Raw genomic sequence first — 26517 nt, 5'->3', positions numbered from 1 at the left:
AGAGGTGAGGTGGGGGTGCTGCTGAGGGCTCCATATTCTGCCAGGGGAGCCTCACTATGACAGGTCTCCGCCTCCACCTCCTGATGATTTGGCCTCTGCCCGCGTGCAAGGTCAAAGCCACAATCCACAGAACCCCCACCAAGCACTGTGCCAAGCATGTTGCAAACACGATTTCCTTTTGTCCCTGCAACACCCTGTGAGTAGCAGCTGAGATCTACAAATAAGGATATCCTAGTTCAGAGTCCTTATTGCCAAATTCAGACTTAAACTGAAGAAAGTAGGGAAAACCACTAGTCCATTCAGGTATGACCTAGATCAAATCCCTTATGAGTATACAGTAGAAGTGACAAATAGATTTAAGGGACTCGATAGACAGAGTGCTTGATGAACCATGGACAGAGGTTCATGACATTGTACAGGAGACAGGGATCAAGACCATCCCCATGCAAAACAAATGCAAAGAAGCAAAATGGCTGTCTGAGGAGGCCTTACAAATAGCTGTGAAAAGAAGAGAAGCAAAAAGCAAAGGAGAAAGGGAAAGATATTCCCATCTGAATGCAGAGCTCCAAAGAATAGCAAGGAGAGTTAAGAAAGCCTTCCTCAGCGATCAGTGCAAAGAAATAGAGGAAAACAACAGATTGGGAAAGACTAGAGATCTCTTCAAGAAAATTAGAGATACCAAGGGAACATTTCATGCAAAGATGGGCTCAATAAAGGACAGAAATGGTATGGACCTAACAGAAGCAGAAGATATTAAGAAGAGGTGGCAAGAATACACAGAAGAACTGTACAAAAAAGATCTTCATGACCCAGATAATCATGATGGTGTGATCACTCACCTAGAGCCAGACATCCTGGAATGTGAAGTCAAGTGGGCCTTAGAAAGCATCACTACAAACAAAGCTAGTGGAGGTGATGGAATTCTAGTTGAGCAAAGATGATGCTGTGAAAGTGCTGCACTTGGTATGCCAGCAAATTTGGAAAACTCAGCAGTGGCCACAGGACTGGAAAAGGTCAGTTTTCATCCCAATCCCAAAGAAAGGCAATGCCAAAGAATGCTCAAACTACTGCACAATTGCAGTCATCTCACACGCTAGTAAAGTAATGCTCAAAATTCTCCAAGCCAGGCTTCAGCAATACGTGAACCGGGAACTTCCAGATGTTCAAGCTGGTTTTAGAAAAGGCAGAGGAACCAGAGATCAAATTGCCAATATCCGCTGGATCATCAAAAAAGCAAGAGAGTTCCAGAAAAACATCTATTTCTGCTTTATTGACTATGCCAAAGCCTTTGACTATGTGGATCAAAATAAACTGTGGAAAATTCTTCAAGAGATGGGAATACCAGACCATCTGACCTGTCTCCTGAGAAACCTGTATGTAGGTCAGGAAGCAACAGTTAGAACTGGACATGGAACAACAGACTGGTTCCAAATAGGAAAAGGAGCACATCAAGGCTGTATATTGTCACCCTGCTTATTCAACTTATATGCAGAGTACATCATGAGAAACGCTGGGCTGGAAGAAACACAAGCTGGAATCAAGATTGCCGGGAGAAATATCAATAACCTCAGATATGCGGATGACACCACCCTTATGGCAGAAAGTGAAGAAGAACTAAAGAGCCTCTTGATGAAAGTGAAAGAGGAGAGTGAAAAAGTTGGCTTAAAGCTCAACGTTCAGAAAACTAAGATCATGGCATCTGGTCCCACCACTTCATGGGAAATAGATGGGGAAACAGTGGAAACAGTGTCAGACTTTATTTTTTTGGGCTCCAAAATCACTGCTGATGGTGATTGCAGCCATGAAATTAAAAGACGCTTCCTCCTTGGAAGGAAGGTTATGGCCAACCTAGATAGCATATTTAAAAGCAGAGACATTACTTTGCCAACAAAAGTCTGTCTAGTCAAGGCTATGGTTTTTCCAGTGGTCATGTATGGATGTGAGAGTTGGACGGTGAAGAAAGCTGAGCGCCAGAGAATTGATGCTTTTGAACTGTGGTGTTGGAGAAGACTCTTGAGAGTCCCTTGGACTGCAAGGAGATCCAATCAATCCATCCTAAAAGAGATCAATCCTGGGTGTTCATTGGAAGGTCTGATGTTGAAGCTGAAGCTCCAATACTTTTGCCACCTCATGCGAAGAGTTGACTCATTGGAAAAGACCCTGATGCTGGGAAGGATTGGGGGCAGGAGGAGAAGGGGACGACAGAGGATGAGATGGTTGGATGGCATCACTGACTCGATGGTCATGGGTTTGGGTAAACTCTGGGAGTTGGTGATGGACAGGGAGGCCTGGCGTGCTGCAATTCATGGGGTTGCAAAGAGTCGGACGCGACTGAGTGACTGAAATGAACTGAACTGAACTGAACTGAGTTCAGAGTCACGTAACTTGCCAAGATAGGGAATTGTCCTTTACATCTAATCCACTGGCATGTTTTGTTGTCTCTGCCAACGTCATTATATCCCATCGTGTCATTTCTCTGAAACCCTTCTGCCACCTCCCTGGCCTAAGCCACCTTCACCCCTCCCCTGGGTCATCAGCACCACAGCCTCACACAGGGACTTCTCACTCCCCCACCTGCTCTCTGACAGCCCATTCTCCACTCAACAGCTGTAATGAAACTTTAGAACATTATCCAAATCCTACCACTTCCCGGTCAAAACCCCCAAATGTGTCTCAAAGCACCTGGAAAAAGTTGCAAGCTTCTGGCCCTACAGGTTCTATTTGGTCTGCCCCCTGCTGCTTCTCCATGTATTGGAGTAACAGAGGAGAACAGAGGAGGGTCTTCTTGCTATTCAAACTGTTGTCCTCACACCAGCACTGGTGCCATCCAGTGTATTAGAAATATAGATGCTCAAGTCCTATCTCAGACTGATTGGGAATCTGCATTTTAACAAGATTCCCCCAGGTGATTCATACACACATAAGTGTATGCTGAAGAGTCCGTTGGAACCAAACAGACTGAGTGGGAAGCTTGGCTCAGCCAGTCACCAGCTGGGTGACTTGGCACAAGTGACTAGTTACTTGCTGTGCAATGAAGAATTCACTTACCCAAAGCGAGGTCTATGCCCTTGGATCCCGGGAGGTGATCTCCAAGACCCTGGGATCTCTGGCAGGCATGCCTTTGTGTCCCTGGGGGCTCTGGCCGTGGGACTAACAATGTGATTTATGATGGGAGCTTTCAGTCACTCAGTTCTGATGACTGAGGCACAAGTTGGACCTCCAGGCAGTGCTGGAGACGGAAGGTCAGTCATTGGACAGAGTGTGATCAGGCCCCAGTTAAAACTCTAGATATCAAAGGCTCTCTGGTTGGCAATACTCTATGCACACTATCACCCCCTTGTGACCAGGAGGAGGTATGCCACCCACGACTCCACAGGAAGAGGATGACCGGACCCTCTGGACTCTGCCCTGAGCGTCTCTTTCCTGGATGGATTCTAATTTGTATCCTTTCGCTATCATAAAACTGTAGTCATAAGCAGTGCTTTCCTGAGTCCTGTGTGTCGTTCTGGTAAATTATTAAACCTGAGTGTGGTCACAGGGCTTGTGAATTTGCAGCCAACAGGCCTGAAGTGAAGGTGGTTCTGGGGATCCCTGAGCTGGGTGTCTGAATCGAGGACAGCCTTGTGGAGATGCTCTCTCAGTCTTTGCAGTTGATTCAATTCATCGCATTTCCCTTCTCTGAGCTTCAGTTTCCCCAACTGAAAAATAGCCAGCAAAGAGATCATACCTTATACGGTGTTGAAAGATAAGTGAGATAATGAGTACATAGGAGGCTCACGAAAACTACACACATTACTGTTTCCATTGTTCAGACAAGAAAACTGAGGCTCGGAGAGGTAAAGCAACTTGCCTGCAGTCACACAGAGTGTGAAGCTAGATCTAGCTGACCTTGTCCACATGCAATGCTGTCTACTCGTGACGTGTTGCTGCTTTCTGGGAAGTGAAGGATGGTACTGGTTCTGTTGAGCTGGAGTCATTCACCCCCATCCCAATGCTCCCCACTGTTTCTCCTCTCTCCTGAGATTCATGTGACATGAATATTAGACTTTTTAATACTTCTCCATAGGTCTTTTTTCTATTCTTTCCCTCTCCCCTGCCACCATTCAGAATTTTTTATTCTCTGTTGTTCAGACTGCCTAATTTCTCCTCATCTCGCTTCAAGTTCACAAACTCTTCCCTCTGTTATTTCCATTCTGCTATTGAGTCCATCCAATGAATATTTTGTTTCAGTTATTGTACTTTTTAGCTCTAAAATTTCCATTTGGTTCTTTTTTATACCTTCAATTCCTGTATCTGCTGGTCTGCTGATCTTCTCTCTCTTATTGTTCTTTTCAAGACGGTTCACCCTTACTTTCTGAAGCATGGTTATAATAGCTGTTTTAATGTCTTTGTCTGATAATTTCAATATCTGGGTCATCTTGTGGTTAATGTCTGTTGATTATATTAACTCTAGGAATTTGTCAAATTTTGCTCAGTCTTCATACATCAGGTAATTTGGAATTGCAACCTGGGTATTTCAAATCTTATGACAATATAGGTGTTGTCCCAATTCTACTGAATATGTTAATCTTTTTTACTTGTAGCAGGCAACTGATCACAGGTTAGGCTCAGAGCACAAGTTCTAACCTGCCTTCATGTGCTGTTACTCCAATGACAGGTCAGTTTTCAAAGCCTTTGCAGTGTTATTACTACCTGCCCATCACGTGCGTCCCCCAGGGACCAGCTCAGGACCTGGGTGGTGGTCTACCCTGCGGCTCTGGTCTCAGTCTCTGATACACTGTGTGGGGCCATCTCCACTCCTGCACAGCCTGAGGATGAGTTTAGGAGTTCACACACAAGCTCACAGGATCCCTTCTGGAGCTGTGTCCTCTCTGCATCTTTCCCACTCTGGCTCCCAGGGATCCACTTTCAAGGCCTTGTGGCTAGAAAGCCGAGGCTCTAGTTTCCCCACTCTGCTGCTCACTGCCCATGACCGGGTCTGGATGGAGCCAAGTGCCCATTGCCAGCTCCTCACACATTTCCACCCCCAGGGCACTGCAGGCAGCACAAGCCGACCTGGTTCTGGCGCTGAGTCCACACAGCTTTAGTGTCCAGCCCTGGCTCCTGGACACTGTTGCAGCTGGCAGATGTGGGATGATGGTATGTAGATGAGGAGTCAGATGCTGGGGGGACAATCAAAGGCAGCTGGGCTCAGCAGCTAACCTCAAAAGTATCAGTGTTTTGATTCTCATGCACTTTGCAATGATTAGAACAGCAGGTATGAATTTCCAAGTGGTCATTTCTGGATGGAAAGGTCCACATGCTGACCTGTGTTTAATTCCCATAATAGGAATGATGTGCCAGATTTTACACAAGAGAAAGCTGGGATTCAAAGAGGTGGAGTAATTTTCTTGAAGTCACACAGCTGGTTCACAGTGGGGCCAAGGTTCAAACCCAAGTCTGGGTCATTCCAGGGTCCACTGCTCTATGGTGGGTCCATCCATCTCATCATCATCATCATCCAGTATTTACTGAGCACCAACTATGCACAAGGCACTGCCCAAAGCTTTTTACCTGAATTGTTGATACTGGAAGAAACAGAGGAGGAACCTGAGGCTCAGAAGAGAGATCTCAATCACCCAAGGTCACACGCGCTTGCTGAGTGGTAAAGGTGACATCTGAATCAAATTGCACACTTCAATCCGTACTCTGAGTGACCATCTCTCTAGGAGACAGAGATGGGCCTGCTGCCCAGTGAGTAGGTCTGGGAGGGGAGAAGTCAGAGCATGCAGGAGGCTGCAGAGAGGAGGCAGAGCATAGGTGGGCCAAGGCCAGATGCTGGGGAACATCCGTACCCTGGAACAAATCCACAGCATCTTGATCTCAAGGGAGTTTCTGGCTCTCACAGACTGGTTATGCCCCTCCCCCACATCGCAAACCCTGACACTTTTCCAGCATGTCCTCTGATGCCCATTCAACTCTGAGGTCTTTCCGGGCAAGAGAGTGGCACACTGTGCTCCAGACCTCCCTTCTCATTCTCCTCCATGCCTCTCTACCCCTCTCATCTCACCAGCAGATTCAATTAACCAATTTGATGCTACAGCTGCAGAAAGCCAAGCAATTATGGAAAACAGACCAGGTGCCTTGGAACTCACTCTCAGAGAGGGGTCTGGGAGGCCTCCAAGCAGACAGCGGGATGGGGAAGGAGGCAGAACAGGAAGGCAAATGCTTGCCAGTCCAGACTGCACAAGAGATCCACTTGGGGAGCTTTGAAAGATACACCCACCCCCTCCAAGATACAGGTGCTCCGGCTGATGTAGATGCTCCAGGCCTGGGCATCAGGATATTTTTAAGACCCCATGTAATACTAATGTACAGATAGGGTTAGGAAATCTAATGATGTGCAGAGGTTAGGATCACTGCTGGAGAGTTTGATTCTTTCTAACACAGGCAGAAAGACTGTCACTCACCCTAAAGCACTTCCTGGGTTTCTATGTATCCGCTCCCCAAAGCGTGGTCTGCAGACCTCAGCATCTGCGTCACTTGGGTGCTGTCAGAAATGCAGAATCCCAGGCCCCACCCCAGACCAAGTCAGAATTTGCACTTTAACAAACCACTGAGGGATACTTGTACATGTGAAAGTTTGAGGCACCAAGTTCTCTAGTTCTAACTAGAGACGCTGAGAGTTGGTAAAAAGCTAGGAGTGTCAGTCATTGCCTGGTTTCCCTTCCCGGGTGCTGTCCAGCTGCTCAGCGCTGGTTATCACTGAAGGCCCCCTTCTAAGACTATGCACGGGTCAACTCCTGCAGCAGCTGACTCGAGAAACTCTAGCAAGCTTGAGGGATCAGCAGGGCATGGGTCTTCTCTGCTGACCCCTGGCAGCCCATGAGCACCAGGCTGAAGTGTGAAGTCAGGCTCGGTTTCGTCTCCAGCCCTGCCTGAGCTCGCCACCCTCCCTACACCCTTCAGTTCCCAACTCCCACGTGGCCTCCTTTCACTCCCCAGACTGGCTTCGGCAGTCTGCAACAGCCCCTGCTCCCTGTTTCATAACCTTCAGACCAATTCACAGTTAGTTTGTTACTGCCATGGCATTTGATTGATGTCTCCCTGCTAGAAGTAAGCTCCGTGAGAACACGTGTCATGAACGTCTGATGGTCTACTGAGTAAGGAGCATCTAGCGGCAGAGGATGAGATGGTCGGATGGCATCACCGACTCAGTGGACATGAATTTGAGCACACTCCGGGAGACAGTGAAAGGGAGGGAAGCCTGGAGTGCTGCAGTCCATGGGGTCACAAAGAGTCAGACGTGACGCACCAACACTGAACAACAACGGCACATAGTATTTGCTCAAAAAAAGGCATTCAGTGGGGACCGACGCCTAGTTAGCTCCTGGCCCGGGGAGCTGGACCCTGCCCGCCCCCAGCTCTGCCATCAGAGGCCACCTGTAGGCAGTGGTCCCCACTGCTGCTGCCCCAGGTGCTGGGGTTCCCAGGGAACCTTTCCTAAGCTAACTGCCTCTTGACTTTGGCTACCAGATGAGATCGAGCTTTGAATGCTTTCCAGAAGGCCAGGACGCCCAGGATCCTCAGGTCAGAGGATCAGGACATGAACTTCAGTTTCTTCTAATCTAGCAAGCGCCTAAAACTTCACCTCCAAGCAGACAGAGGGTCTTCTTCTGACACCAGGAAGGAGAGTGACTGGAAGAGGAGAAAATACCCCACTTGGGTAGGTCTACAAAATAAGTGCTTCCTTCCCTTTTTGTGCTTTCCACAGAATCTCAGACTCTAAACTGACAAAGTGGCTAGAACAAAGTATTTATTTATATGTAATAACCTATCTTCTTTCAGCAGCTTTAAGATGGCATCTAGCGGCATAAATTTGGTGTCTGTCTAGTAGTAATAATAGTAGCCAATACTTAAGGAGCACTTTCTCTGAGCTGAGAACTATTTTAAGCCTTCATATATATTAATGCATTTTCGGCTTGACCACAATCTACTGAAGTCAGGACCAGTGTTCCCATTTTACAGATGAGGAAGCTGAAAAAAGTGCCAAGATCACAGAGTGAACCCTGGGCATCTTGCTCAAGGATCTGGCTCCTAACCACTGTTCTTAACCCGTCAGAGAGGACAGTCTGCGAGGTCCGGCCTCAGCCTCTGGGAACTACTCAGAAACCCTGGGGTTCTATGGAGCTTAAGCTGCATTTCTTCTCTTTCTCTTGCTTTTTAAAATTGTGGTAAAATGCATGTAACATAAAATTTATCATTTTAAGGTATGCGTGCATGCACAGTTGTTTCAGTCAAGTCTGACTCTTTGCAACCCTATGGACTGCAGCCCCGCAGCCTCCTCTGTCTATGGCATTCTCCAAGCAAGAATACTGGAGTGGGTTGCCATGCCCTCCTCCAAGGGCTCTTCCCGACCCAGGGATCGAACTCACGTCTCCTCCATCTCCTGCACTGCAGGCGGACTTTTCACTGCTGAGCCAGCTGGGAAGTCCCAAGGTATACAGTGGCATTAAGACAATCCACATGGTGCAGCCATCACCACCATCCATCTCCAGAATCTTTTCATGCTCCCAAACTAAAATTCTCTACCCATTAAACACTAACTCCCCATTCTCCCCTCCTCTCCCCACCGATAACTCTATTCTGCTGTCTCTATCAGTTTGATTACTCTAAGTACCTCATATAAGGGAAATGATACAGTATTTGTACTTTAGTATCTGGCTTATTACTTAGCAGAATGTCCTCCAGGTTCATCCACGTTGGAGCATGTATCAGTTTCCTTTAAGACTGAGCAACATGCCATTGTGTGTATACACCACGTTTTGTTTATCCATTTATGCATCTATCAGTGGACACTTAGGTTGCATACTCCGCATCCCCCACGCCTTCTCCTCTGCTCTTTTTAGCTGTTGTGAATAAGGCTGCTAGGAACAAGAGTGTGCAAATGTCTTGAATTCTGCTTTCAATTCTTTTGGGCATATACCCAGAAGCAGAAATGCTGGATCATATGGCAATTCTATTTTTAATTTTTCAAAGAGCTGTTATCAAGCTACATTTCTTTTTTTCTTTCCTTTCTTTTTAGCTCCTACTTCCAGTAACAGCCCAATAACCTCAGTGGCCAACTCCACTTTACTTTCTAGAGGGTCTCTGGACCGCACGCTGCTGTCTCAGGAGTCAAAAAGCCATTTTCCCCCTCTTTTCTTTTAAACTTCAGCTGCAAAAATTACCTGATTGAAAACTGCTGAAGAATGCTCATCCCACACAGGAACGAACTGCTCAGAAAGCCCAGCCCACTGGCTAATTACAGGCTTTTACCAGGATTCTCGGCAAACGCTTAAATTGCAGATCAACCTTCCCTTTGTTAGGAAGTGTTTGGAAACATGCTAATGGGCTGGGTTTCAGATCCTTAGCCTGGAGGTGACAGCTCTTTCCCCCAGCTGATAAATAAGGCAAGTTAGAACCTCACGGATTTGAATTCAGGAGAGTCACAGTTTTGCTGAGATAGCTCCCAGCTCAATCCACATTTCTCTATTATTTCAGCCAGTGGTCCTTCTGCAAATGCCACCCCAGCGGGGATTTTCACTCAAAGCTGTGGTTCGGAACCCTGACTGAGCATTAGAAATATCTGGGGTGCTTTAAAATACAGATATTTCTAAAGAGCCCAGGACCCCAGCTAACCTAGCTGAACCAGAGTCTCTGTGATGGGATCTGGCCACTGGCAGCAGGTGAAAACTCCCAGCTGATTCCAAAGTGCAGCCAGGCTTGAGACTCCCTTGCTTAGGGGGACACAGAAGTCTGCACGGAGAACGCGATGGCACCCCACTCCAGTACTCTTGCCTGGAAAATCCCATGGACGGAGGAGCCTGGTAGGCTGCAGTCCACGGGGTCCCCAAGAGTTGGACTTGACTGAGCGACTTCACTTTCACTTTTCACTTTCATGCATTGGAGAAGGAAATGGCAACCCACTCGAGTGTTCTTGCCTGGAGAATCCCAGGGACGGGGGAGCCTGGTGGGCTGCCATCTATGCGGTCGCACAGAGTCGGACACGACTGAAGCGACTTAGCAGCAGCAGCAGCAGCAGAAGTCTGCAGTCCTTCCTACTCTACAAAGAATATTTTCAATGGGCTTTTAACCTGAAAAACCTAAGCTAAGGCCTTTAAAGAAGAGAAGCAGGTCTTCCACAAATGGACAGCACGGGCCTTGTCTGATGGCCACAACTGACAACTGCCCCCTGGAGCTAGGGGTGGGGGGTGTCAAAGGAGGGATGTAGGGTGTCAATGGGAATGCTGCTATGGTTTGAGACTTCAGCCGTATGGGCTTCACATATGGGATCCAAAGTGGTTCAAAAAATAAATAAATAAACAAACTCAGAACTATATGCAATATTTTCTGTCCTTCTGTGTATTTTTCTGGGGAGGGTCCTCCAGAGTTCCTATCATGGGCTCTGAGGCTCTGTCACACACTTCCATCCCTGCTCCTTGGCTTTGTTATCACAGTCTGCCATGTGATGGTACATGATACAGTTATTAAAAATAAGGACTTAGATCCATCCATATCTGCACTGACTTGGAGGGACTGGACACATTCACTGTTCCTGACACAGGAGCAAGTTTCAGAATGATGTCCACAGAATGGTCCAGAAACCTCCACAAGAGAGCAAGAATTGCTAAATACACAGTTTTGGAAAGAATGAATAAGTCTTTAAAAGAACTGACTCTTCCATATGTGGATGACATTTGTGTGAACAAGGAGAAAAGTGTGGAGTGGGACATACCAGGGCATTAAAGGTGGTGACTTCAGGGAGAAGGGCCTGGAAGGAGGTGAGGAAGAGAGTATAATTTCCTGAGGGCTGAGGGCTTGCTCTGTGCTTGACACAGTGCTCAGCACTGATTATGAATGGATCTCTTTTAATCTAGGTAAAAGTCCTTTGAGGTCTCCTTGCATGGTTTCCCTGTTTTACAGAGGAGAGAACTGAAGCACACAGATCTTGCCCAAGGCCACAAAGTTAGGACGCAGGCTATGCAGTGAACCCCTCTGTTCTTCTGATTCTCCATTCATATACTTCCTTCAGTTGTATCACTCACAAGCATGTGATAGTTTGGTCATAAAATTTTAAGTAAAATATAAAAGTGTCAGGACTTTCCACATGGGCTCTCTCAATGCCCCTCTCCTCCAATTCCCTCCTGATCTAAACATGCAATGAGTTCTTTATTCTCAGGAGGGAGGTAGGAATCGTACTCCATGCTGGGATCCAGTCTTGGTTCAATATGGCTCACACTGCCTGCTGGCCACCTTTAAGGAGTCAGCGGAACCCCTGTCTTCTGTCTTGACCTGAAACATTGTGGAGAGCAGGGTCCCTGTCTGTTGGTAACTCAGTCTGGACAGAAGCCATCACATATTCTATCAGAAATCATTACCTCTGCTAGGACGGGCGGCCCTGATTGGATGCAGACTCTCAGGGTGACAGGTCTTGAGAAACCCCAGACCAGCCTGCCTGGAGGGGTCTTGGAGCATGGGATGTCTGCAATTTGTGGATGACAGGCAATAAGGTTGTGCAGTAGAAGGGCTGCCTGTAGGGATTTTTTCAGTTATGGCCTGCTTTCTTAGGAGACCTGTAAGCCAAGGATTCTAGACTGGATCTAAACAGATGATGGTTTCCAATTACGCTGGAGCAAGACTCCTCAAAGTGTGAGGTCAGATCCCTAATGCCATCATGACCTTGGTGCCTGAAGAAATGCAGACCCCTTGATCTTAGGAGCTAGCAAGACCAGAGCTTGAATCCGGTCTACCAGCTGGAGCCCGTGGGTTGATTGCTCATGTTTTAGGCCTCAGCCCCTTGCCCTGTAAATTGATGAGGATGATGTTAACGTGACAGGGTGGACTATGATGAGTATTAGAAATAATACAGGTGATGTCTGTGAAAAGGACACAGGAAATGGTAACCATTACGTCCATTAACTCTATGTTGTGGTGGTGGATGAGGGCAGCTTCTAAAATGGCTTCAGTGATCCTTACCTCCCAGTATTCACACCCTTGTATAATCCCCTCCTCTTGAATGTGAGCTGGACCTAGTGAGTTGCTTCTGATGAGTGGAATATGGCAAAAGTGATAGGTTTCACTTTCAAGACTAGGTTACAAAAGGACTATAGCTTCCCTCTTGCTCATCCTCTCTTACCCCCTCATTTGCCCACTTTAAGCCAGTTGCCATATTGTAAGTTGCCCTATGAAGCAGTCCATGTGGTAAGTAATTGGGCAAGGTCACTGGCCAACATCCAGGAAGGACCTGAGGCCCCAAGCCAACATTCTGCAAGGAACTGAGTCCTGCCAACAACAATGTGAAGCAGATTGAAAACAGATCCCCACCTGACCTTCAGATGAGACTGCAGCCCCAGCCAATACTTTAACTGCATCCCTGTCAGAGAACCTCAGCCAGAAGCACCTAGCAAAGCTATGCCTGGATTCTTGACCCACAGCAAATATGAGATAATAAATATTGATTGTTTTGAACCACTAAAGTTTGGGGTGATTTTGCAGCAATAGATAACCAATACATCCTGGAAACAGTAGATTAAATTATACTTTGGAAACAATAGATTCAGCCAGAGTGTGGCACTTGAAGTCTTTACTTAAATACCATGTCCTCTGGGAAGCCTTTTAAAATCCTCCTCTCTGAGTTAGGTGATCATATTTTCTTATGTTTCCCTATAAGACCATAAGCTACTTGAATCATCATATCATCAAAGCTCACATAGTACTTAGGATTATCTCAAAGTCATAAGTCACTTAATCTTCACAACAAACCTATGAAACAAGTACTATTATTGCCCAAGCTTTGTAGATGACAGAAACTGAAGCTCAGAGAGGCTAAGTAACTTGCCTAAGACTTTAGTAATTATGTGGAAGTGCCAGGAAATCTAGCTTCAAAATTCGCATTTGTAATGATTATACTCTGTGGTTCTATAGAACCACAAAGAATCTTTTCCAAATTCACAAATGGTGAGTTCAAACCCAGGTACCTAAATACCAGACATGAAGTTCTTAAATATCACCCTCTCGAGATCACCTTCTATCCCTAGGACAATAGGTTGAATATGTCTCACCTGTAGTTCTCAATGTCTGGAACACTACCTACCTGTAAACACTAGGCTGGCATTTTCCAGTTCTTCTTGGGGAACTTTGAAGCTGAAGGATTCATTGTAAAAGGGATCGATTGTGCCTCTTAAGAAGGATGTCTTCTTTGTTTTTACAAGCTTGAGTCCATGTACCAGCTGTATTTTCACAAATGGGTCTGAGAATAGAGTGTTGGAGATCATGAAACCCAATCCATCCATTCATCTAACTTTCCAACCATTTGACCCAGTGACCTACCCATTCTTTCATCTTTCATCAGTCCATCCATTCCAGATTTCCACTCCTCCTTTCATTCATCCATTTCCCCATCTAGCCACATATTTTTTTCTTTTTCCCATCCAGCTTCTTATCTGCTCACCCTTTTCTCTCTTTCTCTAGCCATGCAAGATTTACTGAGCTCCCCACATGTGTCAGGCATTGTGTTCATTTTACAGATGAAGAAACTAAGAACTCAAATAGGAAATTATTTGCTTTAAGATAAGGCTAGTGGAAGAATAGCTAGACCCAGAGCCTGTCCTAGCTTTTCTGCCCTTAGAGGCCCATCATCATGTCAGTGAGCCCAAAGCCCATACAGGGGAAAATAGAGATGGCAGAATTATAACTATTATTCTTAGATCACTTTACAGCTTACAAAGAAATTCATGTACATTATCTAATTTTATGTTCGTCTAAACAATCCAATGAGATAAATACTGTTATCTCAATTTTTCAGACAGAGAATTGAGGTTTATAGAGGTTAAGTAACTTCCCCAAGGCCACATCATTTATAAGAAGTAAAACTAGGATTTGGTTCCAGGCAGTTTACTCAGGAGCCCTTAATCATCCTATCATATTGACTCTCCCACTGTGGTGAATCTGAAACTCTCCAGCTTTAATACCATTCCCTCCACTGGCCCCTTCAAAATCTGTTTTTAATATGTGGCTTTTGAGAATACAAGTTGTCTTCTAAATTCAGCTGTCACTTCATAGCAAAAGTAATTTATTTTAGCTATTGCACTTAGAAAAGACTATATTTCTACCACTGAGCTGAAGAGATCCCAGCAACCATGTCTACTTTCATGATAATATCCTTTGCTGTCATGGGAAAGCTACATAAGGAGGGAATGTAATCTGTTCCATTTCATTAAAAGTCACGTTCAAATTGGTGTGTTACAGACACTTGAAATACAGCAGTGTTTTCAGAGCTGGGATTTATAAAGATGTATGCTACACTTGAAATGAGCTAGAAAAAGAACCTCAGAGGGTGTCCACTGGACTCACGGACTAGAATGCATCATCAGTGCACACTACCGCCACCTGGAGCATGGTGTCTCCATTGCAGGCATAGCATCTAGAAAGTGAAAGTGAAAGTCGCTCACGCTTGTACGAGTCTTTGCGACCCCATGGACTACGCAGTCCACGGAATTCTCCAGGCCAGAATACTGGAGTGGGTAGTCATCCCCTTCTCCAGGGGATCTTCCCAACCCAGGGATCGAACCCAGGTCTCCTGCATTGCAGGCAGATTCTTTCCCAGCTGAGCCACCAGGGAAGCCCATGAATACTGGAGTGGGTAGCCTATCCCTTTTCCAGAGGATCTTCCCAACCCAGGAATTGAACCGGGGTCTCCGGCATTGCAGGTGGGTTCTTTACCAGTTGAGCTACCAGGGAAGCATAGCATCTGGACAGGCAAGTAACTTCCTCCAGGCCGCATATGTAGAAAGAGGATCTAGATTTCAATAGTTATCACACCTGGTCTCAGTCAAACCCCCACTTCAAATGGAGTGGTATCATTTACCTGCCTCATCCTAAGAGACATCTGATCATTTATTTTATCTCTTGAACTAACAGACTAGATCTGGATACTATTTTATACTCAGAAGGTCCTATTAATTAACAGCCTCCAGGATGCAGAAAAAGAAAATCAGCCTTGTTAAAGCAATGGCAGAAGGAAGGGCCACACTGTACCTGAACCTTGGCTCACATCTGTCTGAAGAAGTTGCTTGGCTCGAATGACGTCAACGTTCAGCCTCCCAGCACTCGGGAGATAATTCAGTGACAGAAGCAGCTCCCCAAGTTCTACCTCATTCTGTGGAGAAAGGATATAATCAGGAAGTTGCATTTTTATTGTATTTCTTTTGCACCTCTCATGCAGGAAATTGACTCCAGCAGCTCACAAATGGACTTCTATGGGTGGATCAGCTGACAGAGGGTACCTCTTTTTCTGACTTGTTTTAGCCTCTTTCCCCAATTATTTTCTTCCATCCATCTCAGAAAATTTGTTCTGCTTTTAGAATGTTTAAGAGCAGCAACAACATAGTAAGAACAAAAGCATCAATAATGATAATAAATAAATGCCACATGCCAAGTACTGTGCTGAGTACTTCACATGAAATTATTAGATCAGTCTTCACACTTAACAGAAGAGGAAACTGAGGCTTGGAGGAGACAGAGGCTCAGAAACATGTCCAAGGCCACACAGCTAGCAAGTGGTAGTGCTGACACTTGGACTTAGGGAGGCTGATTGCAGATTCTCTGACCACTGTGCTATTCTGCCTCCCAGCAGGGTACTGGGGAGGCAGAACACCCTGCAGGGAAACCATCCTGCAGGTTCTCATATTGTTCTGAAGTAATTCCCAGACATTGTATTATTTTATCTGTAATATTTTAGCAGGTTGAGAAATCTGTTCTCAACCTGCAGGCTGAACCCACAAAAAGCCTGGCTTCTAGCCTCACCACAGCAAGCTTGGACTGTGACGTCCCTTGTTGAAGAGTATCCATTCCTTTGCTGTTAATACAACCAAATTGTGGGAAGTTGTGGGAAGTTCACATACGCAGCCAGTGCATGACTCCATCCTTCCAACAGTACCTAGAAACAGGAGGCCCCCACTTCTTTATCCCTGGAAACATTTTTTTAACTGTAGAAAATTTCAAATACAAATTAAATAGTCCAGTTTCATTCATCTCCATATACCCATCACCCAATTATACCAATTTTCAACACGTTGCAACATGTTTCATCTTGTCTGAGTCTGTACAGGCTGCTATAATAACAAAATACCACAGATTGGGGAGCTTATAAACAACAGAAATTTCTCTCTCATGGTTCTGGACACTGGAAGATCAGGGTGCCTGCATGGTTGGGTGAGGGCCCTCTTCAGGGTCACAGACTCCTTAGCAGAGGGCTGGGACGCTCTCTGGAGTTTTAATAAGGGCACTAATCCCATTCATGAGGGGCTCCACCTTCATGACCTAATCACTTCCCAAAGGCTAAGCATTGTAACACCGTTACATTGCATGTTAGGATTCCAACATGTGAACTTCCTAGGGGGTGGGGGGAGTGGACCACAAACATTCGGATCATAGCACATCTATATCCTGACTTATAAAAAACTTTAGCTGCATATTTTAAACCAAGTCCCAGACATGTTATTTTACCTATGTATCTTTTAGAGTGTCTTTCTGATAAGAACATTAAAACAAATATTTTGGACTTCCATGGTGATTCAGGGGTTGAGAATCTGCCTGCTCATGCAGGGGACATGGGTTCGATCCCTAGTCCAGGAAGATTCCACATGCCGCAAAGCAACCAAGCCTGAGCACCACAACTGCTGAAGCCTGCACCCTAGAGCCTGGGCTCCACAACAAAAGACATCGCAATGAAAAGTCCATGCACTGCAGTGACGAGTGGTCCCCGTTGGTCTAAACTAGAGAAAGCCTATGAGCAGCAGCGAGGACCCAGCACAGCCAGAAATAAATAAATAAAAACCCAAGTATTTTTAGTACGAGAAATTTCCAATCATATTCAAAAGAAAGCAGAAGCATATAAGGAGCTTCCTCGTAGCACCATCACTCAACCTCCGTAATTACCATCACATGGCCAATCTTGATTCACCTAAACCCTCATCCAACTCCTCATCTTATTCTGAAGTTATTCCCAAACATCATATTATTTTATCTGTAATATTCTAGCATGTATCTCTGAATGATGAAATTGATCTATCTGTCTATCCATCCATCCATCCATCCTTTGTCCACCCACACACTCGCCCACCCATAATTTCCATCTCTTTTGGTGTCAGTCATTTGAACAAGTCAATACCAAGTGGCAGCTCTAAGAACAATGCTTGGTACATGCAGATACTCAATAAACATTTGTTGACTGGATGAAGAGTCAAACCAAAATATTTCTGAACCCACTGAGTTAGTCACCAAACACGCAACAACCTTGGAAATCAACTCAGAGGTTGCTGACTGGCAGCCTGTAGATACGTTTTGTTTGGTTCACATCATGTTTAAACAGAGAATTACTTGCTAATATTTATAAAATTCAAGAATCAAGATTTTCCACACACACAAAAAGCCTAGATATCTTGTCTTTCTGGAAAAACAGGAAGGTCTGGCAAGGCTGAGCCCACATCCCCACCTGGCAACATCTGGCCACAATGCAGTGCCCTCCAGATGGGATCTGTCTCTTCACGTCACAGGGTTCCCACTTGTCCTCTTTCACCCTTTACATTCTTGCTGTCCAGCTCTGGGCACCCAAGCTTGCAGATTTTTCAAGAAAGAAATGGCTAACTCAGTGCCTTGAGTAATCAAAGAAGTTCACAGCCCTTCCCACATTTGCTAAGGGTTTCCTTCTTGTTCTCAAAGGCCTGGAATACATGTTTGTCCTCAGGCAAGGAATGCTGTGTATTATGCTGGTGGCCAGGCCAGGGAGAAGCCATTAGAAAGTCCTGTGGGCTTTGCTTCTCCCAGGTTTGTAAGTCAGAGTGATGCCTTCCCTGCTTCTAAAATGAACCAGCATCTCATCTCATAATGCAACTGTATACACAGGGATCAGGATTTGTAATTCAGTCAGCTGAGCTGCATAAACAGGACAAAAAAAAAAAAACCCAGATTCAACCAATCTAGTCATCGAGGGTAGTTTGTTTAGAGATGGGCTCAACTGAGGAACAATTTAGGATGGCAAGAAATTAGCCTATATACACAGACCAGTGGTTCTCAACTGGGGACACTTTTGTCCCCAGGGCACATTTGCCAATGTCTGAAGACATCTTGGGTGGTCACAGCTATGGTGGGGGATGCTCCTGGTACCCTTCCCTTTGTAGAATACCCATATCCAGTGGACAGCCACCACCCCAAACAAAGAATGACCCAACCTCAAACAGCAGCAGTGCTGAGGTTGAGAAACACTGGACAGACAATAGAGAGAGAGACAGTAGTCTCCTTCGTGAAAACAAAAAGAGAGTAAATATTCTTTAACCCATCAGTTCCATTTCCAGCAACCTACCCTACAGACATCGTCACACAAAATGTGTCAGGATGTGAGCACACGAGGGTAATGAGTACTTATCACAGCTTCCATTGATTGCCTGTGGGCCTACTATGTGTCTGGACTGGAATGAGATACGATGCCTGCGTCACAGAATATACATTCTAGAAGCGGAGACAGTAAACAGACTAAAAAAAAAGTCATGAATGAGGTGATTTCAGATAATGCTGAGTACTAGGAAGAAAACTCCAGTAGGGAGATGTGGGGCCTTTCTGGGGAAGACAGATATTCTATATCTTGATTGTGGTAGTTATTTCACAGGTGCAGTTGCCCCCAAATCAATAAACTATATATTTTAAATGTACATGTTTATGGCATATGGGCTTCCCTGGTGGCTCAGACGGTAAAGAATCTGCCTGCAATGCAGGAGGCCAGGGTTCAGTCCCTGGGTTAGGAAGATTCCCTGGAGAGGGAAATGGCAACCCATTCTAGTATTCTAGCCTGCAGAATTGCATGGACAGAGGAGCCGGTGGGCTACAGTCAGTGGGGCCACAAAGAATTGGACACAACTGAGTGACTAACACTTCCACTTTTCATCTATTGCATATAAATTATTAAAGTAAGCACGCAGAGCAGAATATTAGCTCTTGTCAAGTCTGGGAGATGGGCAGGTGGGTATTGTTGTATTGTTTTCTGTTAGAAATACTTCATTTAAAAACACAAATAAAAATAAACAGTGAAAAAGAAAGCAAGAAAATGAGGCAGAGAGTGGTAACTGATGGGATACACACGGGGGCTGCCACATCAGCCAGGGTGGTTGGTGGGCAAGGCCTCTCTGTGAGGGGAGATTGTTCAGTTCAGTTCAGTTCAGTCATTCAGTCATGTCCGACTCTGCGACCCCATGAACCGCAGCACGCCAGGCCTCCCTGTCCATCACCAACTCTCGGAGTTTACCCAAACTCATGTCCATTGAGTCGGTGATGCCATCCAACCATCTCATCCTCTGTCGTCCCCTTCTCCTTCTGCCCTCAATCTTTCCCAGCATCAGGGTCATTTCAAATGAGTCAGCTCTTCGCATCAGGTGGCCAAAGTACTGGAGTTTCAGCTTCAGCATCCGTCCTTCCAATGAATATTCAGGACTGATATCCTTTAGGATGGACTGGTTGGATCTCCTTGCAGTCCAAGGGACTCTCAAGAGTCTTCTCCAACACCACAGTTCAAAAGCATCAATCTTTGGCGCTCAGCTTTCTTTATAGTCCAACTCTCACATCCATACATGACTACCGGAAAAACCATAGCCTTGACCATATGGACCTTTGTTGACAAAGTAATGTCTCTGCTTTTTAATATGCTATCTAGGTTGGTCATAACTTTCCTTCCAAGGAGTAAGCGTCTTTTAATTTCATTGCTGCAATCACCATCTGCAGTGATTTTGGAGCCCCCCCAAATTAAAGTCAGCCACTGTTTCCACTGAGGGGACATTGGAGGCATGTTAAGTGCGGAGAGGGACACGCCGGCAGAGAGAAGAACAAGTGAAAAGAGGGAGGTACAAAGCCAGTGGGTTTGAGAACAGAGGGAAGGCCAGGGAGGGTGAGAGGAGGTGGATTCTGGAAGGGTTCACGGAGCCAGAGAAAGCTGCCCGGTGGCTGACCCAGTGGGAGCCTGCTCGTGCCCCAGCTGCCAGCGCAAGCGATGGATGAAGAGAGAGGGGCCTGAGGCCAGTCCCCAGCCCTCAGCGCCTAAAAGGCCCTCAAGCCCTCTCTAAGTAGAGTGCTTCCTGGAGAGGGCTGCTCGCCTCCTCCCCGGGGCCATTGACTGAACCCTCACCTTTTTGAGAAGGTTGTTTTTCATCTAAAGAAAAAAAAGTGAAGCTCTTTTAGCCTTCACTCCATTAGTAGGATACAAACTTGCAGCCCTCTCCTGGTGGCCCCCACCCCCATCCTACACAAGCACATCAAGGTTTTCACGTTGTGTTTTTCCAGAGAAGCAGGTCCATTGATTGAGCTGTTCTTTCTCTCTGTCTCAGGAGTGAGCAACTTGCAAGACAGTTGTCTGGAATTCAGGGAACAGTTGGTAGAAATAAAAAAGGAGACTAACTGAGCAATATCGAAGGCTTGATTTATTTAACAAACATTTATTCAGCAGTTACTGGGGCCTGGGCCTGGGAAGTCATGAACATGGTAATTACAGCAAACCTTTACGAAGAAAGCACTCTGGACCAGGCATTGATCCTGGCAAGCTAAAGCTCAATCTCATTTCTTCCCATAATAGCCTAGAGATTTCCATTTTACAGATGAAGAGATTCTAGCTCAGGGACACCAAGTGACTCAAGATATCATGAGGAAGGACAGGAGGCAAGTTCAGTCCCTGTGTTAACTCTCACATCGTGTTGCTGCTAATTAAAGCATGATCCCAGCCATTAACAAGTCAGTCGGCTGCGGAAGACTAGGGAAAATATGAAAAAAAAAGAAAAGAAAAGAATAAGTGTTGGCACAGATGTGGAGAAATTGGAACCCTGTACACTGCTGCTGGGCACGTAAAATGCTATAGCCCCTCTTCTACTAAACAGTTTGGCCATTCTACGAAACATACAGATATGGCATGACCCAGCAATTTCACTCCTAGGTATATACCCAAGAGAACAGAAAAATGTACACATGAATTTCACAGTTGGACTATTTATAGTAGCCAAAGGGGGAAACAGCTCAAATGTCCATCAATGGATGAATGGATTAACAAAATATGATATATTCATACAATGCTGTTATTCAGTCATGAAAATGAATGAAGTGGTGATACATGCTGCAGTATTGTGTAGATGAGCCTCAGAAACATGATGCTAGGTGAAAGAAGCCAGACACAAAATCACATATTGTGTGGTTCCATGTATAAGATATCCAGAATCAGTAAATCCATAGAGACAAAAATCAGATTAGTGGTTTCCAGGATCTGGGAGGAGGGGAAGATGGGAGTGACTGCTTAGTGGGTACAGGGTCTCCCCTGGAGATAGAAATGTCTTGGAATGAAAGGTGATGGTCTTACAACATAGAGAATGTACTAAGTGCCACTGAAATGTACACTTTCAGATGGTTAAACTGATGTTATATGAATTTCACCTCAATTAAAAAAATATAATAAGTCCTAGGTGTTACTAAGCCACATGAACCAGACCGAGTACAAGACTGAAGCACAATCCACTCTGGGAAGGGGTGTGATCAGGGAAGACTTCTTCACTCAGGAGGCATTTGAGTTAATCCCTAACAGACAGGTAGGATGTGTTGACTCAGCTGATCATGCCGGTCACATCAAAATACTTCCAAAATACATACAAAATTCTATATATGTCATCACATTGTATACCTTAAACTTGCTGCTGCTGCTGCTAAGTCGCTTCAGTCGTGTCCAACTCTGTGCGACCCCATGAGACGGCAGCCCACCAGACTCCACCATCCCCGGGATTCTCCAGGCAAGAACACTGGAGTGGGTTGCCATTTCCTTCTCCAGTGCGTGAAAGGGAAAAGTCAAAGTGAAGTCACTCAGTCGTGTCCGACTCTTAGCGACCCCATGGACTGTAGCCTACCAGGCTCCTCCGCCCATGAGGTTTTCTAGGCAAGAGTACTAGAGTGGGGTGCCATTGCCTTCTCCGATACCTTAAACTTACACAGTGTTATATGTCAGTTATATCTCAATAAAGTTAGAAAAAAGAAAGAGAAGTAGGATTATGTCCAGCAAATGTTGCAGGAAGGGGCATCCCTTGCAGATAAAACAGAATGAAGGAATCCTTCACTGCAGCCCTGGCACCCTTTGCTGCTCTGCTCCTCAACGACCTTGATGTTACTAACATAAAGTTCTGAGTTGTTGCTGTTGTTTAGTTGTTAAGTGGTGTCCAACTCTTTTGCGACCCCAGGGACTGTGGCCCACCAGGCTCCTCTGTCCTTGGATTTCCAAGTAACTTGCTATTAATAACAAAGTAGCCAAAGAGGATTAATAATTTATATTTCTCAAATAAATTAGTGAGGATTCTCTCTCTTTACAAATAGGGGCTTCCAAGGTGGCTCAGTGGGTAAAGAATCCACTTGCAATGCAGGAGACACAGAAGATGCGGGTTTGATCCCTGGGTTGGGGAGATCCCTGGAGAGGGAATTAGCAACCCACTCCAGTATTCTTGCCTGGGAAACCTCATGGACTGAGGAGCTTGGCGGGCTCCAGCCCATGGGGTCACAAAGAGTCGGACATGACTAAAGCAAATGAGCATCCGTTAGTGCTCACTCCAGGTAATACTGTCTTCACTCATATGCATTCTTGGTTTTTGTTTGTCTGTTTTTTAAGTGGGAAAGGCAATGCTGGCAGAAGAGGTGTGCTCTGAGCCCCTACAAGTGGGGGATGCCCCCCATCTCCACTCCAAATAAAAAAGACAGAAATACATATTTTTTGGCAAGAATTTGATATTTCAGAAGCTATCCTGAAGTGCCCCTTGTGGGGAATTTAGACCACTGCTGGGACAAACAGTTGAGAATAACCATCTTGAACAAGAAATGATGAGAGGCTCTATCATTATCTCAAAGCCAAGCCTTAACCGAGCTCTGAAAGTGGAGGGTCTTTGCTACCCTGGGGGCCTCTGCCCATGAATGTGCCCACATATGGACAACACGTACTGGACATCAAGCCCAAGGGTGGAATGTTCTTGGAGGGTTCCTGGAGCTAGTGTCCCCTTAGTCCCTCTTCCCTAGAAGAAGAATTTACCTGGTGTTAAGTTTAAAAGCTGACCAGCACAGCTGGTAAGGAGCTTACAACATGGCCACAGAAAAAGTAGGACCACCTACTTCAGTAGATCCCCAACCTGACCCCTGCCCCGAAAGAGAAAGGGAAAGGGAAGTCGCTCAGTCGTGTCCGACTCTTTGCGACCCCGTGGACTGTAGCCTACCAGGCTCCTCCGTCCATGGGATTCTCCAGGCAAGAATACTGGAGTGGTTTGCCATTTCCTTCTCCAGGGGATCTTCCTGACCCAGGGATTGAACCCAGGTCTCCCGCATTGGAGGCAGACGCTTTAACCTCTGAGCCACCAGAGAAGTCCTGCCCCAAAGGGTCATGGAATTTATAGTGATCTTTGTGGATACCCATGACATACTGACTCATTAAACTTTCATCAATCTTGGGCAATTATGCCTTCCCTGCAACCTAATTCTGCCGTCCCCACCACCTCCTGAGACACTGGCAGTGTCTGCAGACATTTTTGGTTATCACAATTGGGGAAGGGGTTGCTACTGACCCCTAGTGGGTGGAGGCCAGGGATGCAGCTAAATATCCTACAAAACACAGGACACCTCTCCCCTGCCCCACCCCAAAAACACACACACACAACACAGAATGATCTGGCCCAAAATACCAATAGTGCTGAGGCTAAGAAATCATAATAAAACCTATGAACCTTCTACTGGTTCAGATTCCTCTCTTATACGTGATTCTAGCCTGAACAAATGTCAACAGCAACTAAAGACTTTGGATTTTACTCCAATGGCTACGAGGAAAATCCATTCACTGTCTCCGCTGAACTTGTCTTGGGTAGTCTCTCCAGACTGGAAGACACCACAGCACCAGCTGTAAGTCAAAGATCAAGCTATGATTCCCAACCTTTTCTTCACTGCAAGCAGAAACCCAAGCACCAGATACAAACTCCTTCTGGGAGATGTGTTCAACCAGCCCAAGGAGAATGGTTTGCTTACTTTGAGGGGATCTCCAATGCTATGGAGTCTTCTTTCTCCAACCCAAATTTCATCTGATAAGGTTGATAAGGTCAGGGCTGGAAGAACTGGATTCAGTACTCTAGGTTTATAAAAGAAAACAGAGCCAGGCCATTTTCTCACTTCCCTGCTTAATACCCTCCCTCACGCTTAGAATGAAATTCAAAATCCTTAGCCTAGTCTTCAACATGATTTGTCAGCCTTGGCACTACTGCCATTTGGGGGCTGATCATTCTCTGTTGATCTCCAATACTTCGGCCACCGCATGCAAAAAGCTGACTCATTGGAAAAGACTCTGATGCTGGGAAAGATCGAGAGGAGGAGAAGAGGGCAACAGAGGATGAGAAGGTTGGATGGCATCATCGACTCAATGGACATGAGTTTGAGCAAACTGGGAGATGGTGAAGGACAGGGACGTCTGGCATGCCACATCCATGGGGTCACAAAGAGTTGGACACAACTTAGCGATTCAACAGCAACAACATTCTGTGTTGTGGAGCTGTTCTGGCCACTGTAGGTTGTTTATCAGCATTCCTGGTCCCCACCCACTAGATGCCAGCAGCACCACCCCTAACTGCGACAACGCGGAATGTCTCTAGACATTGCCAAAAGTTCCCTCGGGGCAAAACCGCCCAGTTGAGAACCACTTGTCTACCAGGATCTAAATAATCCGACCCCTGCTTCCATCTCAGACCTCATCCGGCTGCCACAACTGCCTCTGCTCTATTTCTTGAAAACACAAGGCCATTCCTACCCCAAGGCTTGCTGTTCCCTCAGCCTGGGAATCTCAACTCAAATGTCACCTCCTTCTCTAGGCTTTCCATGACCACCCAGTGGGCAAGAGCCCCCTGCCTCCATCACTTTCCATCACATCACCTTGTCTTCTTTCCTTCGTGGCACTCGCCCATGACCGTCTCTCCACCACTATCTGCAGAGCACCAGGAAGAACTTCAGGCCAGAGGCCGTGAGAACAAGCTATGTGGCCCCAACGTAGAGGCCCCCTGCACCACATCCTGGACAAGAGGGTTCATCGTCACAACATCTGTCACCAGCCCTACCCAAGAAAACTGAAGCTGAGGTGGGAGAAGGACCTGGATGACTGGCACCACACCTGCCTTCTCCCGTTTCAAGGCAATGTCGCAAATAGGTCTCATTTCCTTTTTAAGGGACCTGATGAACTTCATTTGGTTGAACCAGGTGGGGTGGGCTTAGGAAAATGGAAATAGTTCATCTGTAAATTACTCAAATGAATCCAGAAGCCACCCTGCCAGCTCCCCAGGAGCCCTGAGAAAAACTCTGTCTGCCTGCAACCTCTGAATACAGCTACATCTTCATCAATAAAAGGGAAATCAAAGAAAACCATGCGGGACAAAAGACACTTTCTGGGAAAAAACAGCTGGCTCTCCTCCGGACAGACTTCCTTTGAAGTGCTTTAAGGGCACCCTTGCTCTCACTCACCTAGCAGAGGGCTTCAGATGTGTGCACACGCTTTTAATGATGCCCAAACACAGCTGCTGTGTGCTCATGCCTTTGTTCCCATGAGTCAGGAGAAACCTTTTGTCTCTTAACTTACTGCACAAACAATATTAAATTAGGAATGGATATTTTTTAAAAAGCAAAATTCAGCCACAATCCCAGCACATTGCACATTTCATCAAATGCTTTCTTTTCTCCACCGCCACCCTTTCAGATTCTTCTTCCAGTCCCTGTCAATAATCAAAACAATATTTGCATAGCTGCATTGACAATACAGGTGAATTCTGAAATATTGTCCCTGGCCTTTTAAAAACTTAAATAGACACACACGTTTTCCAAGTTACTACCCAGACATCACAAATATATTTTGTAATGTCTACTTAGAATATTCCATTAGGCTGAAACACTGTAATGTACTTTAACCATTTTCTATTGCTAGGTACTTAGGTTATTTTTAACGACCTAAAATAGGGCACTTTGGCACTTTTCCTCTTTTAGATTACATTCCTCTAATAAAATCCCAGGGTGATATCACTGGGTCAAAAAATATACTAAAACATGAAAAACGTCCAGATATTTGTCTGCTGTTCAATATGAACCACCAGACCATTTGTCAAAAGGGCTGAACTAACTTCACATTCCCCAGGAAAGGGAGAGGACAGAAGTGTCTCCACAGCATCACCAGCACTGGGTATTAACATGTAACAGTAGGGTGTGGGATCAGTGTGGCTGCTAAAACATTTTTTGGTTGCATTTCTTTGATTGACTATCTAGCCACATACTGAATTACATTTCCTCCTCTGCGTGGAAACTCTGACTTTCTTTCTGTGTGAGTTCAATGCTCCTCCTTGATATGCTCATAGCATGACTGACAACACACATTTTACACTGGATTGTATCTGCTACTGTCAGGCTTTCTAATCATTCCTGTCCACG

The 26517-nt window shown here is 45.7% G+C and overlaps 1 protein-coding gene across 4 annotated transcripts in view; it reads right to left on the bottom strand.

The window, feature by feature from the left end:
- SYT17 (synaptotagmin 17) overlaps positions 1 to 26517 on the bottom strand; it is an 89333-nt gene that overhangs the window by 23702 nt on the left and 39114 nt on the right. For all 4 annotated transcript variants that reach the window (XM_081560839.1, XM_081560841.1, XM_081560840.1 and 1 more), the window contains 2 exons: positions 15058 to 15178; positions 13115 to 13270 (listed from right to left, as the gene is read on the bottom strand). In XM_081560839.1, coding sequence (XP_081416965.1) covers positions 13115 to 13270; positions 15058 to 15178 — 277 coding nt within the window. The remainder of the gene's footprint in view (positions 1 to 13114; positions 13271 to 15057; positions 15179 to 26517) is intronic.

Source organism: Giraffa tippelskirchi, chromosome 13, assembly GCF_054371585.1.
Source record: "Giraffa tippelskirchi isolate mGirTip1 chromosome 13, T2T-mGirTip1v1.2.pri, whole genome shotgun sequence".
NCBI lineage: Eukaryota > Metazoa > Chordata > Mammalia > Artiodactyla > Giraffidae > Giraffa > Giraffa tippelskirchi.
Note: the sequence above shows the minus strand (reverse complement) of the source record. Positions and strands in the feature narration are given on the sequence as shown.